The 14051-nt window shown below is 47.8% G+C and overlaps 2 protein-coding genes across 2 annotated transcripts; one reads left to right on the top strand and one right to left on the bottom strand.

Moving 5' to 3' along the window:
• Positions 1 to 142: 142 nt before the first annotated feature.
• TRUGW13939_09517 (uncharacterized protein) lies at positions 143 to 1953 on the top strand (the record flags this gene model as incomplete). Its single annotated transcript, XM_035492639.1, has 3 exons — positions 143 to 1116; positions 1189 to 1562; positions 1625 to 1953. The coding sequence occupies 3 exons, from the start codon at positions 143 to 145 to the stop codon at positions 1951 to 1953; spliced, it is 1677 nt and encodes a 558-aa protein (XP_035348532.1).
• Positions 1954 to 5237: 3284 nt separating this feature from the next.
• On the bottom strand, positions 5238 to 13368 carry TRUGW13939_09516 (uncharacterized protein; the record flags this gene model as incomplete). Its single annotated transcript, XM_035492638.1, has 11 exons — positions 5238 to 6752; positions 6849 to 7380; positions 7434 to 8611; positions 8782 to 9949; positions 10128 to 11290; positions 11328 to 11600; positions 11695 to 11937; positions 11987 to 12097; positions 12174 to 12271; positions 12424 to 13155; positions 13263 to 13368. 11 exons carry the CDS (start codon positions 13366 to 13368, stop codon positions 5238 to 5240), a joined length of 7119 nt encoding a protein of 2372 aa, XP_035348531.1.
• Positions 13369 to 14051: the final 683 nt, after the last annotated feature.

The raw sequence follows: 14051 nt of genomic DNA, 5'->3' as shown, positions 1-14051 counted from the left end.
CGGTCAAATTAATAATAATCAATAATGGATAATGTAATCTTTGTTATTGCAATTCGATCTTTGCATGTTTGCTTGAGAATTAAAAGAGCAACTCTGCTCATTCTCTGTTCTCCCCAAAGCACAGCAACGCAAAACGCCGAACATGTCGTTCCAAAATGCAGACTCCGAGGAAGGGAAGAGCGCCGAGGACGACTCCCAGCAGCCAGTTGAGCAGTCAGACAAGCTAGCCCCTGAATCTGATGATGCGAACAAGGACGCCGATGACCCCGAGTACGCAACAGGCTTACGCCTGTTTCTCGTCATTTTCACCATGAACATGAGCGGTCTCCTCACAGCCCTGGAGATTGGTATTATCGCAACTGCCATTCCCTCCATCACCGACACATTCCATGCACTTGACGATACAGGATGGTATGGAAGCGCAACTTTCCTCGTTACCGCTGCCACTTCAGGAGTATGGGGCAAGGCGTACAAGTACTTCCACGTCAAATATGTGTACCTTGCCGCTATTGCAATATTCTTAATTGGGAGCATTGTAGTTGCAACAGCTCCGAATAGTATTGCCGTCATTATTGGCCGGGCTATCCAAGGACTCGGTATCACCGGTGCAATGAACGGATCTATCATTGTCATCAACTACATCTCCCACCCTTCGAAGCACCCTATGTTGATTGGGATCTGGATGGGCATCTTTATGGTATCAACTGTTCTCGGGCCTATAATCGGCGGCGCCTTAACAAGCGGCGTCTCCTGGCGGTGGTGTTTCTATATCAACTTACCACTTGGTGTCCCTATCGTCGTGTTGTTACTGCTCTTTTTGCACATACCAAAACACATCAAACCTGAACCTGCGACCTGGAAAGAGATCTTCTTACAATTAGACCTTCCGGGTTTCAGCATCATCCTTACTTCGCTTGTATGCCTCACCTTGGCCCTGCAGTGGGGCGGCCAGAGTAAAGCATGGAATAATGGCTCTGTCATTGCCACCTTGGTCGTTTGGATTATACTCACGATCGCCTTCGTCATCGTTGAGAAGTTCCAAACTGCACGTGCTATGGTTCCTATCAGGCTCATAAAACCACGTGTGGTGTGGGCTAATGCCTTGTGGTCCTTTATGTAAGTCATCATCGATTGCCTTTGATTGTTGATCGGGGTTGTCTCTTGAGAAAAGGCTAACTGTTTGCAAAGCACCACCGCTGCTTTTTACCAGGTCATGTTCTATCTTCCGATTTTCATGCAATCCATTCACGGCCAGTCGGCCATTATAGGTGGCGTCAACACCCTTCCGTTCTTGGTGTTTTTTGGCGTGGGAACCATGGTCAGTGGTAAAGTCGTTGAGAAAACACGCTACCTGCAGCCTTTTCAGGTTCTCAGTGCGCTCTTGATGACTGCTGGCATGGCGCTGCTATACACTCTGGAGATCGACTCATCCAAAGCTCGGTACATCGGTCCTCAGGTTCTCTTTGGGTTTGGGGTTGGCTTTGGTAACCAGATCCCTATGATGGCAGCGCAAGGCTTATCTAAGCAGGAGGACGTGCCGAGCATCACTGGAATCATGTTTAGTAAGTATATAATAACAATTTCCCGTCGCAATAATAAATGTGTCCACTAACCACAAGACCAGTGGCACTATCGAGCAGCGCTGTCTATTTCATCGTAGCAGGGCAGTCTATCTTTAACAACCGCCTAGTACAGACTCTTGCAACTATTGCCCCTAATCTCGACGCTGCCCAGGTTCTAAGCACAGGCGCATCCGACATCCACAAAGTCTACAGCGGCGAAGTTCTAGAGGATGTGCTCAGGGCTTATATGACAGGAATCAAGGACGTTTTTGCCTGTGGTTTGGCTGTATCAGTAGCTGCTGTTCCCCTGGCCATGTTGATCCCATTCCTGAGACTGGGGGAACATAAAGGTGATGATCAAAAGACAGAAGAGAAGGCGCCAGCCGTTTAAACCTGTCAAAGGACCCGAGCAGCTGGTGATTGAAAAGACAGGGAGAATACTCGAGTCCGGCCAATAAAATGAATTGTATGATAGAATAGGAAGGCTGAGGTTCGGATTGCTTAGCGCATAATTAATTTATAACCCCTGTCGGCCACCCAAGCCAGCCCAACCACCCTCTCAATTTTCTTCCACTTTCCACTCTACATAAATTTAAAAATTGTATTAATACATTAATATATCTCAGTGTGGGCTGGCTTAGAAAGCCAGGAAACGTTGCCTTTTCAGGCGGATACACAGTTCTACTGGTACTTCTGTGTCCATAGAAAAGTGTATTGAATTGTCTGTCTCCCCTAAACAGGTGGCCCGGCCAGCGGGTTCTTATAACCCGCTGGTTAGTGGGTCACGTGCCTCGGGGGTCGGAGCCGGGTAGGAGCCTTGCAGGCCCCTATCCGGCAGGTTCGACTGCAACCATCCCAACACTCAGAATATTATAAAAATTCTGTTAAATAATAAAGAACTAAATTACCAGTATATAAAAAATAATATATCTTTTTAATATTCTAAAATTAATATAATAATTACTAATTATGTATATCTTAATATTAAGTGAACGCGCGCGCATGGATGATACTTTTTTAGAAGGGATTGTGTTAGGGTCCTAGTGTCACGGACCACAGGGCCGGGCCGAGGTGGCTCCGTTGCCACACAAAGCCACACCGCCGGAGCCGCATTATTTGTCCCCACTTCGGGATCCACCTGTCAACTAGCGCCAAGCGGTATAAAGCCGCAGTGGCAAACAACCCTTTGTTACTGGAAATTCCCAGATCTTTTAGTGCTCGCAGGCTATTATAAATAGAGGCCTGCTCCCCCCTGTAACTTAGTTATCTTAGTCGGTTGTCATCCTAGTTAAATTCATGACTAAGCTTTCTGTTTACCTTTCCGCTTCCACGCCGTAACACCTAGCAGGAACCCCCTCAGAGCCTAGTAGGTTCCAACACCCTCATATATAGTCCTTCCAGACACCACCTGTTTTACAATTAGTTAAAGATTGTAAGCATGTGTTGTTTTATAAGTTCCATTGCTGAGAGGCAACAGCTACTAGTTGAGTGGTGGTCATATAAGATAGAAGCACACTCTGTCCAATGTATATATAGTATATGGGTGTTAGCATCAGTAGTCGTGTCTAGTACTCTGTATGATCTAGCCTCTGTGGCTGAAATAGTGCGTCTACATAATGACGTGTACTGAATGGGTGAGCTACTGGACGGTGCTATTGCGTGGCCAAATTTAAGTTATGTTTGTTTTATTCGTTGCTATAGCATGGGCTGATATTTATATGTGCTTGCTATAACTGAATTAATCGCTTATATGTAATTAAACTTATACAGGAGAGGTATATCTAACTATAACATATGATTAGTTAAGGTGAACTCTACCCCTTCTAAAATGTGGATGTGTGGAGTATGGGTAATTATAAAAATGCTCTTACTCTGGTATGTGTGCATGGACCAGAATAGTCGTATTATGATATAACCTGGATGAGCCTTCTATTACTAGTTACATGTTTAGACCAGCCACTTATGTATTATTAGACGCTAGCTGTTCACTTGCTGCCGTTATTAAAAATAGGTTAAATTAAAATCTTGTATTACACGCCATCTCCTAGTTATAGAATGGATGGTAATTGTTTCAATCTCGGCAGAGATACATTAGTGAGGCGTTGTAACCGGACACCAAGACTTTATAGAGTACATCCCCTTCTCTTTGGTGGAAGGGTCGTGATGCAATCCACTCGACGGCGCTAGTTCTGTAGTGGCATCCGGCAGGGAAGGCAAAGCTGTTACTTGGCCTTCCAAATTGACGGGATTCTAAGACTCAGTCAGCTACTTCAACGCTGCGATAGGTAGTCGTAACCCACCCCAGTATTAGAATTGGGAGAAAAGGGTGAGGGCGGTTGTTGTGCTTTGGTCTGCTCTTCTTGCTCTCTCTTCAGTGATCCTAAGAGGGTGCTTAAATCACAAAACAAGTAAAGTCAGCACCTCAATACAAACCCTGTACAAGTCATCATTCTCCTTGTACCCTCACGGATGAGCTCCGTCTTACCCACGGTCGATAAAATGGGCACCGTGATTTTGCCAGCGAGACAATTTTTAAAACTGGCCGATGACGTATACTTTCTCAAGCAACGAGTCAGGCACAGCGCATAGAGCGATGATATCTTAAATGTATGAGCATATCCTCTATGAAGTTATTCGAAGACAAGTACGAAGGACAGGCAAAATGACGAGTAACAAAGGATGTCATGGTAAAGAATTACTTCTGAATTTGCCGTCACCCTCCTTCCGAAATAATGAAGCCATAGCATGACCAATAATATTGCTCGACGTAAGATAAACTTGCTTTACCTTCTTGGCTTTCTCTTGTACAGGATATGGCCAATATTCTTATCTCAACGTACAGATCAACAGATTGGTAAAAATTGGGTTTATGGACTTATTCAACGTCGCTCAGAGCTCAAATCACGATTTTCACGGAGATATAACTATGAGCGTGCTAAATATGAAGATCAGAAGATAATTCAAGAGTATTTTGACTCTGTACATAAGGCTATATTACAATATGGAATCTCACCGGAAGCTACAATTTTGATGAGACTGGCTTTGCTATGGGATTCTGTGCGACTGTAAATGTTATAACAGGAAGCGATCAATATAGCCGACCATCGAGAATGGATCATAGCAATTGAAGCAGTCAAATTTACTGGATGGGCTTTACCCTCATATGTGATTTTCAAAGCAAAGAAATATTATCAAGAAGGCTGGCTCGAGACTCTTCCATATGACTGGAAATTTAATATCAGTGATGATGGATGGACCACTGATAAGATTGGAATGGATGGCTTAAAAATCACTTCATTCCTCATACTAATTGGTCGTACAAAAGGAAGATATCAAATGCTTATTCTTGATGGCTATGGAAGTCATTTGACCCCTGAATTTGACCGAGCCTGCACTGAGAATAATAGTATTCCAATCTGTATGCTATCTCATTCTTCACATCTGTTGCAGCCTCTTGATGTCAGCTGTTTTGCAGCTTTAAAGTGACATTATAGGCAGCTTGTTGAACAGCGGATGAAGCTTGGATTTAATCGTATTGACAAACATGACTTTCTTACTAACTGCCTTCTTATCTCTTAATTAATCCTAGCTAACAAGGATCAACTTCTATCAACTCTCATTTCTATGTCTATTCACAAATTCTGTTCTTTCTGACCTCGATTCATAACAATCTACCTACGATTTTGAATCCATGATCAGCTTGCTCTTTTTGGCAATATTACCAGCAAATGTTTTGATCGGCACCGCTGCTAAAATCTCCAAGAGTGCGATATTCGCCTTCATTTCCCGAGTGATCCAATTTCTTATTTCCAAGGCCACCAGTGAGTCGACTCCATAGCGATACATGGGCCGGCCTGGATCAACCTCAGAAGATGGCATTTGCAGGATCTCTGCTATCTTCTTCACCAGGGCTTCAGTGATGATCTCAATGGCCTGCTCCTTGCTACCAGCTTCGGCTAGGCGAGACTCGAGCGATGCAGCTCCCCCTTGTTCAAAAGAGCTTGAGCCTGACTGGACTGCTACGCTTGTCGCAGCCAAGGGTCCGAATCGAGCATCGTTGAACCAGTAGGGGCGGGCCACACCATGAGTGGCGATAAGGTCTCCAGCTCCCAGACCAGTGCATACCTGAGCGGGACACGTATTATCTCCGTCTTGCTGGCGGATGATCAAGCTCTTCATAAGGGCATGGAAGGCAGGCTCGCGGATGCCCAAGACGTCTTCCCACTGTTGCACATTACCAGATCCCTGTTCGGCCAGTACGCCAACGTCACGCATAATCCCAAGGTTGACAGTCACAGCCCTCAACCCATGGGCACGACGGTAGTGCGCCAGTGCATCCTGATACGTGTTGCCAGCTGCGTACTGCGCCTGGCTAGCATTACCGAAGATGCCAGAGAGTGACGAGCAGATGATGAAGAAATCCAGCGGTCGATCATGGTCAAAGAAACGGTGTAGATTCCACGTGCCATGCACTTTGGGCCGTAGGGGGATGGTCCAATCCTCGTACGACATCTTTTCGAACACGATGTCGCGTAGCACCATAGCCATTTGGATCACTCCCTTAATTGCAGGCATCTCTCTCAAACATTGATCCATGGCAGCGAGGAATGACTTCTCGTCGCCCACGTCTCCACGGTAGGCCTTTATGTGTGCACCGAGTTCACAAAGCTCATCTATAGTCGCCCTGGCTTCGGCATTTGTATCGCCAGACCGTGAGATGAAAGCGATATTCCTCGCTCCACATTCAATAAACTCGCGTGCGAGACTGCGACCTAGCCCTCCAAGGCCCCCGACCAAGAGATAAGTGGCCTTGGGGTCAAGTCGGAGAGTATCCCTGGCCTTGCGCAAGACAGGAGCCTGGGCATCGTTTGCGAGTGACAGCACTAATTTTCCACGATGCTTCCCTTGTTGCATTACGCGGAAGGCCGTCTCGATCTCACCCACGGGGTATACGGTCATGGGGCTCGGCGTGGTGAGAATTCCCTGGTGGACGTGTTTAAAGACGTCCTCCATGGTCTTGCCCACGGCATCCAGGTCTTCAGTGAAAAAGTTGGCTATATTGATGAATGCAAACGTGGTACTCTTGCTGAACGGACGCATGTCCAGGCGCATGTTATTCGTGATGTCACGGAGCCCGATCTCGACGAAGGTTCCAAACGTTGCGAGACATGACCAGGAAGCACGCAGGAGCTGTTCGACGTCGAGTGGTCAGTAATAATCACCAATAATGAGAACCCAAGAGAAAAAGAGATGGAAATATCAAATAGGAAACTCGACGCTACCTACCTCACCCGATAGCGAGTTCAGAACGCAGTCTACGCCACGCCCCCCTGTTACTCGCTTCATAGCTTTGACAAAACTGGCATCCCGCGAGTAGAAGATCTGCGACTCAGGAACATTGTATTTGTCCATCACTAGTTTTCGCTTGTCCTCGCTGCCTACTGTCGCATAGACCTTCAGATTCAGTTGTGCAGCCAGCTGCAACGCTGCTTGTCCGACTCCGCCAGCAGCTGCGTGAATCAATACAGACTGGCCCGCTCGAAGCCTGGCAATGTTAACGAGAGCGTGGTATGCTGTTACGTGCACCATCGGTAGGGCTGCTGCTTCTTCAAAGGACATGCTGTCGGGAATCATCGCAGTTAGGCGATGGTCGATTCGGAGCTTGGTTGCGTGCATCCCATCTCCGAGCAGAATAACGCGGTCCCCAGGCTTGAACCGTTTAGAAGCTATAATGCCCGCCTTTACGACAATCCCACTTGCTTCCTGGCCTATCAGGGAGACTTCGACAAGACCCATGGACGCCATGACATCTTTGAAGCTGCAAAAATGGTGTTAGTCAAAACACTCATATCTAACAAAGGATAAACCTACTTGACCCCTGTTGCTTTCACTTCGACCTCGACTTCCGTTTCCCCAAGCGGAACCTCCATGCGGTCGTCATTGATGAAAGTTAGCGTATCCAAGAGACCAGGCTTGCCAATCGTAAGTCTGAGGCCATCCTGGTGGGTCAGAGACTGGGTGCGAACGGTATCCTCAAGGCAATCGCGAACCCTTTCGTTTCCTTCCAAACTGTTGAATATGCGAGAGACTTGGAGAAGGCCGCCTCGCTCTTGAAACTCGCTATCCGCAGTATCCGAAGTCACGATGCGAGCTGCGAGAGATGGCCCATGTTGTAATGCCGCCTCCCAGCCACTGAGATGCAACACCTGAAACTTGATGCTTGCAAGCTCACTCCTCATTGTTCGCGCAAGGCCGTCGATTACGGCCATGGCCGGGTCGTCGCCACAGTTTATCCAGAGGAGGCGCTCGCAATTCAGAATGAGCTTTCTGATACTGTGAAAGTCTGACTCAGATAGATTATACAACATCGCCTGCTCGAGCTCTAGAAGAGATATGAATGTCTTGCCATCGATCTCATTGGCGGCTCTGGTACTAATTTCACCCCACGTCGTGGTTGATACACCGTAGCCTTGGTCACTGAGAGCCTTACGTAGCACGCCGGAGAAGGATTGGATTCCGCTGGAAGATGTTGATGGCTCAATTACGACAAAGTCGCGTTTGTCCGATGTGCCGTTAGTATGCCCAATCTGGTGTCGCTTGTACAATGCCACGGAATTTTCAGAGCCTTCAACTTCAAAGATGCGACGGAATTCCCTGGCCTCTAGGACAGATGCTGCTTCTTTCAGATTGCTTTTGACATCGAGGACAACAGCTGTATCACCTTTGATCAGGCCAGATAAACGATCTAATACTGTTGCTAAATCCCCGAGAGTGCCGAAAAACTGAGGAATGACCAGCAAATCAGCTGGAGGGATGTCTGCAGGCAAAGGGTCATCCAAGCTACCCAGTGCAAATGCGGCTCCAACTATGTTTAAGTTTTCATTCTTTTTCACATCCTTGTTGCTGCCTGTCACAGCATACTTGATATGGCTTGGTAGAATGATCCCACTGGGTAGCAGCGACATGGTCGTTTGTGCAAGCATCTCATAATCTGACACGAGCTCGATCACAGTAGCCGCCGAGTTATCGTGGAGGTACATGCGGATAAGCTGCAGCGCTTGTTAGCGATTTCTCTGTTCAAAATGCAATCAGAAGCTGTAGGAGGTTCAGACGAAAGTCCAATGTTTGGAGCATATGTAGAGTAAGTCAAAAGAACAAGGGTATAATGGTGACCATTCAGAAGTTTAAAAGCGAGGGGTGAATTTGGTATTGAAATTACCTCAGCAGCCCTATTTTCTTGCGAAGCTACAGATATGACCTTGCTGATTTCTTCTGGCTTCATGACTTGAAGGCCGTAGTTCCAGCGGATTTCAGAGGTGATCTCGGCAGGGTCAACCTCAACCTGCGGGCCAACTTGCTTGCCTGCGCTGTCTTCCAGCTCCGAAAGCCGGAAGTTGGTGACGGACAAGTAGACCTTGGAAAGCGAATCATCGAATGTGAAGATATTTGAGGACAATCCGTTGAAGCTGTGCTTCTTAGATACGCACACGCTTGGCAAGATATAGCCAACATCCGAGGGAATGTCGAGGGATATCTCCAGCTCTCCGATGAAAGTGGGTAAGAGTGGCTTGGTGAACTCGAACCTTCGATGCTTGTAAGTGCTGCCAATACTACCCTGGAGGATAGAATCAAGTGCTGCCCCATGAATAAGGAATGGGCGGTCTGACTGGCCTTTGCTGAATGTCTCGCCAATGTCGACCAGCTTCACGTCATATGTTGTCTGGCCATCGCCAAGATGTGCTCTTTCAACACCCTGGAAGGGTTCGCCGTACCGCCAGCCCGTCTTTGCGAATTGATTGTAGAAGTCTCCTTTGTATATAGTATCAGAGGGCTCCTTGCTGACGCGGTGGTAGTCAGCAATCCTAGCGGCATCAAAATTGGCGTTCTCGTCGGCCATTTGGTCACTAGTGGTCTCAATGTAGTCAATGGCTATCAAGCCGCGGCAGTTATCTCTCAATTGATCCGTGCCCACACATGATGATATGGTGAACTCCCACCAGGAGGCTGGTGTTGAACCTGATGTTGCAATAAGATGCGGCCGCATGTGCATGATGACCTCCGTCGATACATCCTCAGGAAGTGCCATAGCGGCAAAGAATGAGACTTCCCGAAGCCTGAGGGATCGGGCTCTCTTGCCTGGCTCCACCAGCTGCTGTGCTCCCTCGAGTGCCATGCTCACCAGTCCGGCCCCAGGTAACAGTACGGTACTGCCAACCATGTGGCCGCGAAGCCAAGGCTCATCAGCAAGCTGGATGAAGTTACGCCATACGTGTTGGCTCTCATCCATCATCGGGACCTTGGCGCCAATAAGGCTTTTGGTTGGAAATTGGCGAGTCATGAGCTCCTTCTGAATGCGAGTCTCGTGATGGAAAGCCTTGGAATGGTTCCTATCAAAATCTCGGAGTCAGCGTAACTCCATCAGAAAGGGGAGCAAGAGGAGAAGCAGATAGTTTCAAAAAGCTTCTTCGAGCATTTAAATCCTCGAATTTCTTTGAACATTCTTGAGAATATTTACTCCTCCTCGGAGGTGCCAAAAACCTGATAGACCCCCAGAAGCTGACTCACCATTGGTATGGGGGAAGGTCCATTAGGCGGCGAGTATGCAAGTCGCCGTTAACCTTTGAAATGTGAAGCGTTATACGCGCGAGAAACAGCTCTGCTGCAAGCTCCAGACTCGTGTCAAGTGCGCTTTTTCCGCGCGTAAGCATGGACTTATAAGCAACATTCTCGATGCCATGATGATCGAGAATCTGCTGTACAGGCCCCCCAAGGGCACTGTGGGGACCTATTTCAATCAGAATGTCTACTGACTTGTTGCTAATATTATGTTTGGCATCATATTCAGCTGGGGAGACAAGCTCCTTCAGTGCATCTGAAAATAGGACGGGTGAAACCAAGTTGCGAACCCAATAATATGGCCCTAGAAGCTCAGGTTCTACCTCCTGGCCAGTAACACTGGACACCATGATTTGCGTCCGGCTACTATTCTCTTCACCTTCACCTTGGTTTTGTTGACATTGTCTGGGCTCAATGTCGGAAATGGATGCAGCGTAACTGCTGAAGACCCTGTTCATATGACTACTGTGGTAAGCCATTTCCACCTTAAGTCGCCGGGCGAACACTTTGCGCTCCTCAAAGATAGTCTGGAGCTGTTCAAGTGCATCGACATCACCCGAAAGGGTAACGCTCGAAGGTGAGTTGACGCAGGCAACGGTAGCACCATCGAGCTTAGACTGGGAAATCACACTGTCTGCTTCGTCTCGCGAACAGCCCACAGCCATCATGCCACCCTTGATATGTGGTGCATTAACCCGAAGATAGGCAGATGCCACACCCCTGAAGTAAGCTGCTGCAATGGCGTCCCTGTGGCTCAAAGCTCCTATGCTGTACGCCGCTGCGATTTCACCACTAGAATGCCCGACCACTTTTGAAGGCGTTACCCCCCATGATTTTAATTCATCTACCAGAGCAATCTGGAGCATTGAGCATATAGGCTGGCTAATCTCGGGCTGGGCCAGGCGGGAGTCATGTGTCTTGTTAAGTTCAGTGATGGGATCCCAGGGGCAACCCATATCTCGAAGGAAGTTGGCAGATTGGTCAACCGAGTCCCTAAAGACAGGGCGTTCTAGCATCTCCACCGCCCATACGAGCCCACTGAGCACCTTGTCCTGTGAAGACGAAACCGATTCGTTGATCTTTGTCACTGGCATTCCTGGTTGCATTTTCGTCTGGCTTGGAGGTTAAATAATCACAGAGCTCTGTTACAGTCTCTGCAGAAAAAGTTGCTCTCCATGAGAGACTTGATCTCGCCCCTGAGAGGGTATGGGCCAGATTGGCAAGATACAGCGGACTCATTGCTGCTGGACCAAGGCTATTCAGATGTTCAACCAGCGCATCGGCATTTCGTTTGAAGCCGGCGCGGTCATGGCTACTGAAGACGAAGAGTCTTTTCGCGCTGCGGTGCTTCTCGGTTATGGCAAAGCCGTTGAGGTTCACATGTCCGTTGACCGAGGGGGCGGCGTTGTACGCCTCCAGGACCTATATGACGGAGTCAGTATTACTAGGTTAGGGAGAAGTGAACAGACGAAAGAGACGAAAGAGGTGAAAAGTTCATAGAATCTCTAGTTCTTACCGCATGTCCGTTGGTTCCACCCATGCCAAACCCGCTGATACTCATCCGCTTGGTATGGGCAACAGGCCAAGGCATCAACTTGACTGGGACAGCAACATTCCATTCGTCGAAAGGAATAGCAGGATTGGGCTTCGAGAAGTGGATGTTTGGTGGGATAAGACCGTGCTCTATGGATAGAATGCCTTTAATGATTCCTGCTATACCAGCAGCTGATTCGAGATGGCCGATCTGATTTGCGTTGGCCTAGTTAGCATCATAAAACATGATGTTACCATCAATACTTAAGACTAACGTTAGGTTTTACGCTTCCTATCCACAACTTGCGCGGTTTGGACGCCCCCTTCCCGATAGTGCTATAAATTGCTTTTGCTTCGATTGGATCTCCGGCTTTGGTTCCGGTACCCTAAGACGGTCGTTAGCATCTGAAACGGGTCAGAGGTAAACTTATATGTGTGATAAGTATCAAGTCTTTCACATACATGAGCCTCAACGTATTGAGTCGAGTTATAGTCCAACCCGTTGGACTCGTAAACATACTTAATGAGAGCTGCCTGGGCTTCTAGAGACGGCATTGTCACTGCAAGAACAAGAGTCAGGAATTACCTCTTTTCTTCCAATTTCTAGATAATCAGAGATAGGGTCTACGTAAAGCGTGAAGGGAAAAAAGAAAAGAAAAAGAAAAGAGCCCTAGATAAAATGATAAAGAATGTCGATGCAACATTTGCTTACCTCCCTGTGTGAACCCGTCTGAGTTGGCACCGGTGCCCCGTATAATGGCGCGGATGGTATCTCCATCTTGAATTGCCTTGTCAAGGCGCTTCAAGATGATGATTCCGGCACCCTCGCCCCGACCATACCCGCCCGCAGTCTCGTCAAATGTCTTTGAATGGCCCGCGGGGTTGAGAAAAGACAAGTTACTGAGATGTGTGGTAAAGTCAGGAGTCAAGATAAGGCTCACGCCTCCCGTGATGGCCATCTCTGACTCTCCGGACCTAATGCTTTGGCAAGCCAGGTGGGTAGCTACAAGACTTGACGAGCAGGCAGTCTGGACTGTTGCACTAGGGCCATGAATGTTGAAGAAGTGAGAGATGCGATTGGAAATCATCTCCTCGCTTGTCCCGAGGAGATGATATTTTGGAGAGTGCATGAAGTCACGCTCGACCGCTCCTCGATAGTCGGACATACCCGAACCGATATAGCAGGCAGTCTGGGTGCCTGAAACATGTTGAAGAGACATGCCCGCGTTCTCAAACGCCTCATATGCAAGTTCCATTGCCATTCTTTGTTTCGGATCTAATGCGGCGGCCTCCGTAGCTGTTATGTTGAAAAAAGCCGCATCGAACACATAAGGGTCTTGCTTCAGAAAATGCCCCCCTTTGGTGGGTAGGGTGTTCAAACGGGAGCTGTTTGCGTGGTAGAAAGCGTCAGAGTTCCATCTGCTTGAATTTGGCGAGTAGGCGTCTTGGTTGGATCTTGTTAGCCAACTCTCAAGAAAATCACATATAGGGGATTTCAAGACACAGATCCATCAGAGAGGATTGACTGAATCATGTTCTTGACTCACTCACCTCCTCCATTCTTCAGCAACTCCCAGAACTTTGATGGGGAGCTAGCATCACCGGGAAAACGACATGCCAAACCCACAACGGCGACTGCTGTGCTTGCAGAAGGCATCTTCGAATCTTGATAACCCCCAGGCTAAGTTTCTAGCTTTTCAAAAGGAGTCTCGAATGTGATAACAAGTTATCTGTGTAAAGGACCTATTTCCAATCGGGCCCTAGCCTTCAATTTATCAAGAACTGCCACCTCAGCTCCCCCCGAGGATCTCGTTGCACTATAATAGTATTATGATACGAAAGTCGCCGGTTAACTCCAGCTCGACTCCGGCTTAGGGGATATTTTTAGCCCACCGGGTGCCGTAGTTGGCCGTACGTACACACTAATGTAGTCTTAGAAAGTAGGGTGGGCTTATCAAGGTGAAAATTGGGGACAGTGGGTTCATATCCCGCGGTTGGTAAATGGCAGGGGAGGATGTATTGCGTTAAGGGTGCCACTAGGTTTTCCCAAAGCGTTTTCCTAGTGGTGAGATAATCATGAGAGGATGCTTGAACCATAATGTAACCAGTGTAGTGATTAGTCCGCAGCAAAAGTAGTGAAGGGAGACTGGAGTATAGCCCGGCGCAAGAGACTTTCATTGCTGATATATCTTTAGCAACTAATGTATGACGAATAGCATCTAAGAAGACCGTTGGAATATCACAATTCCGGCTAGCCGCGATTATCGTACTGTTGGCCCGCTAATATAATATCATTGCTAGACTCGGCGGAGCAAGATCGATGCAAGGACCGGCGTAGTA

This window comes from Talaromyces rugulosus, chromosome V (assembly GCF_013368755.1).
Source record: "Talaromyces rugulosus chromosome V, complete sequence".
NCBI classification, from domain to species: Eukaryota; Fungi; Ascomycota; class Eurotiomycetes; order Eurotiales; family Trichocomaceae; genus Talaromyces; species Talaromyces rugulosus.
The sequence above is the reverse complement of the archived record's forward strand: the minus strand, read 5'-3'. Positions and strand labels throughout refer to the sequence as shown.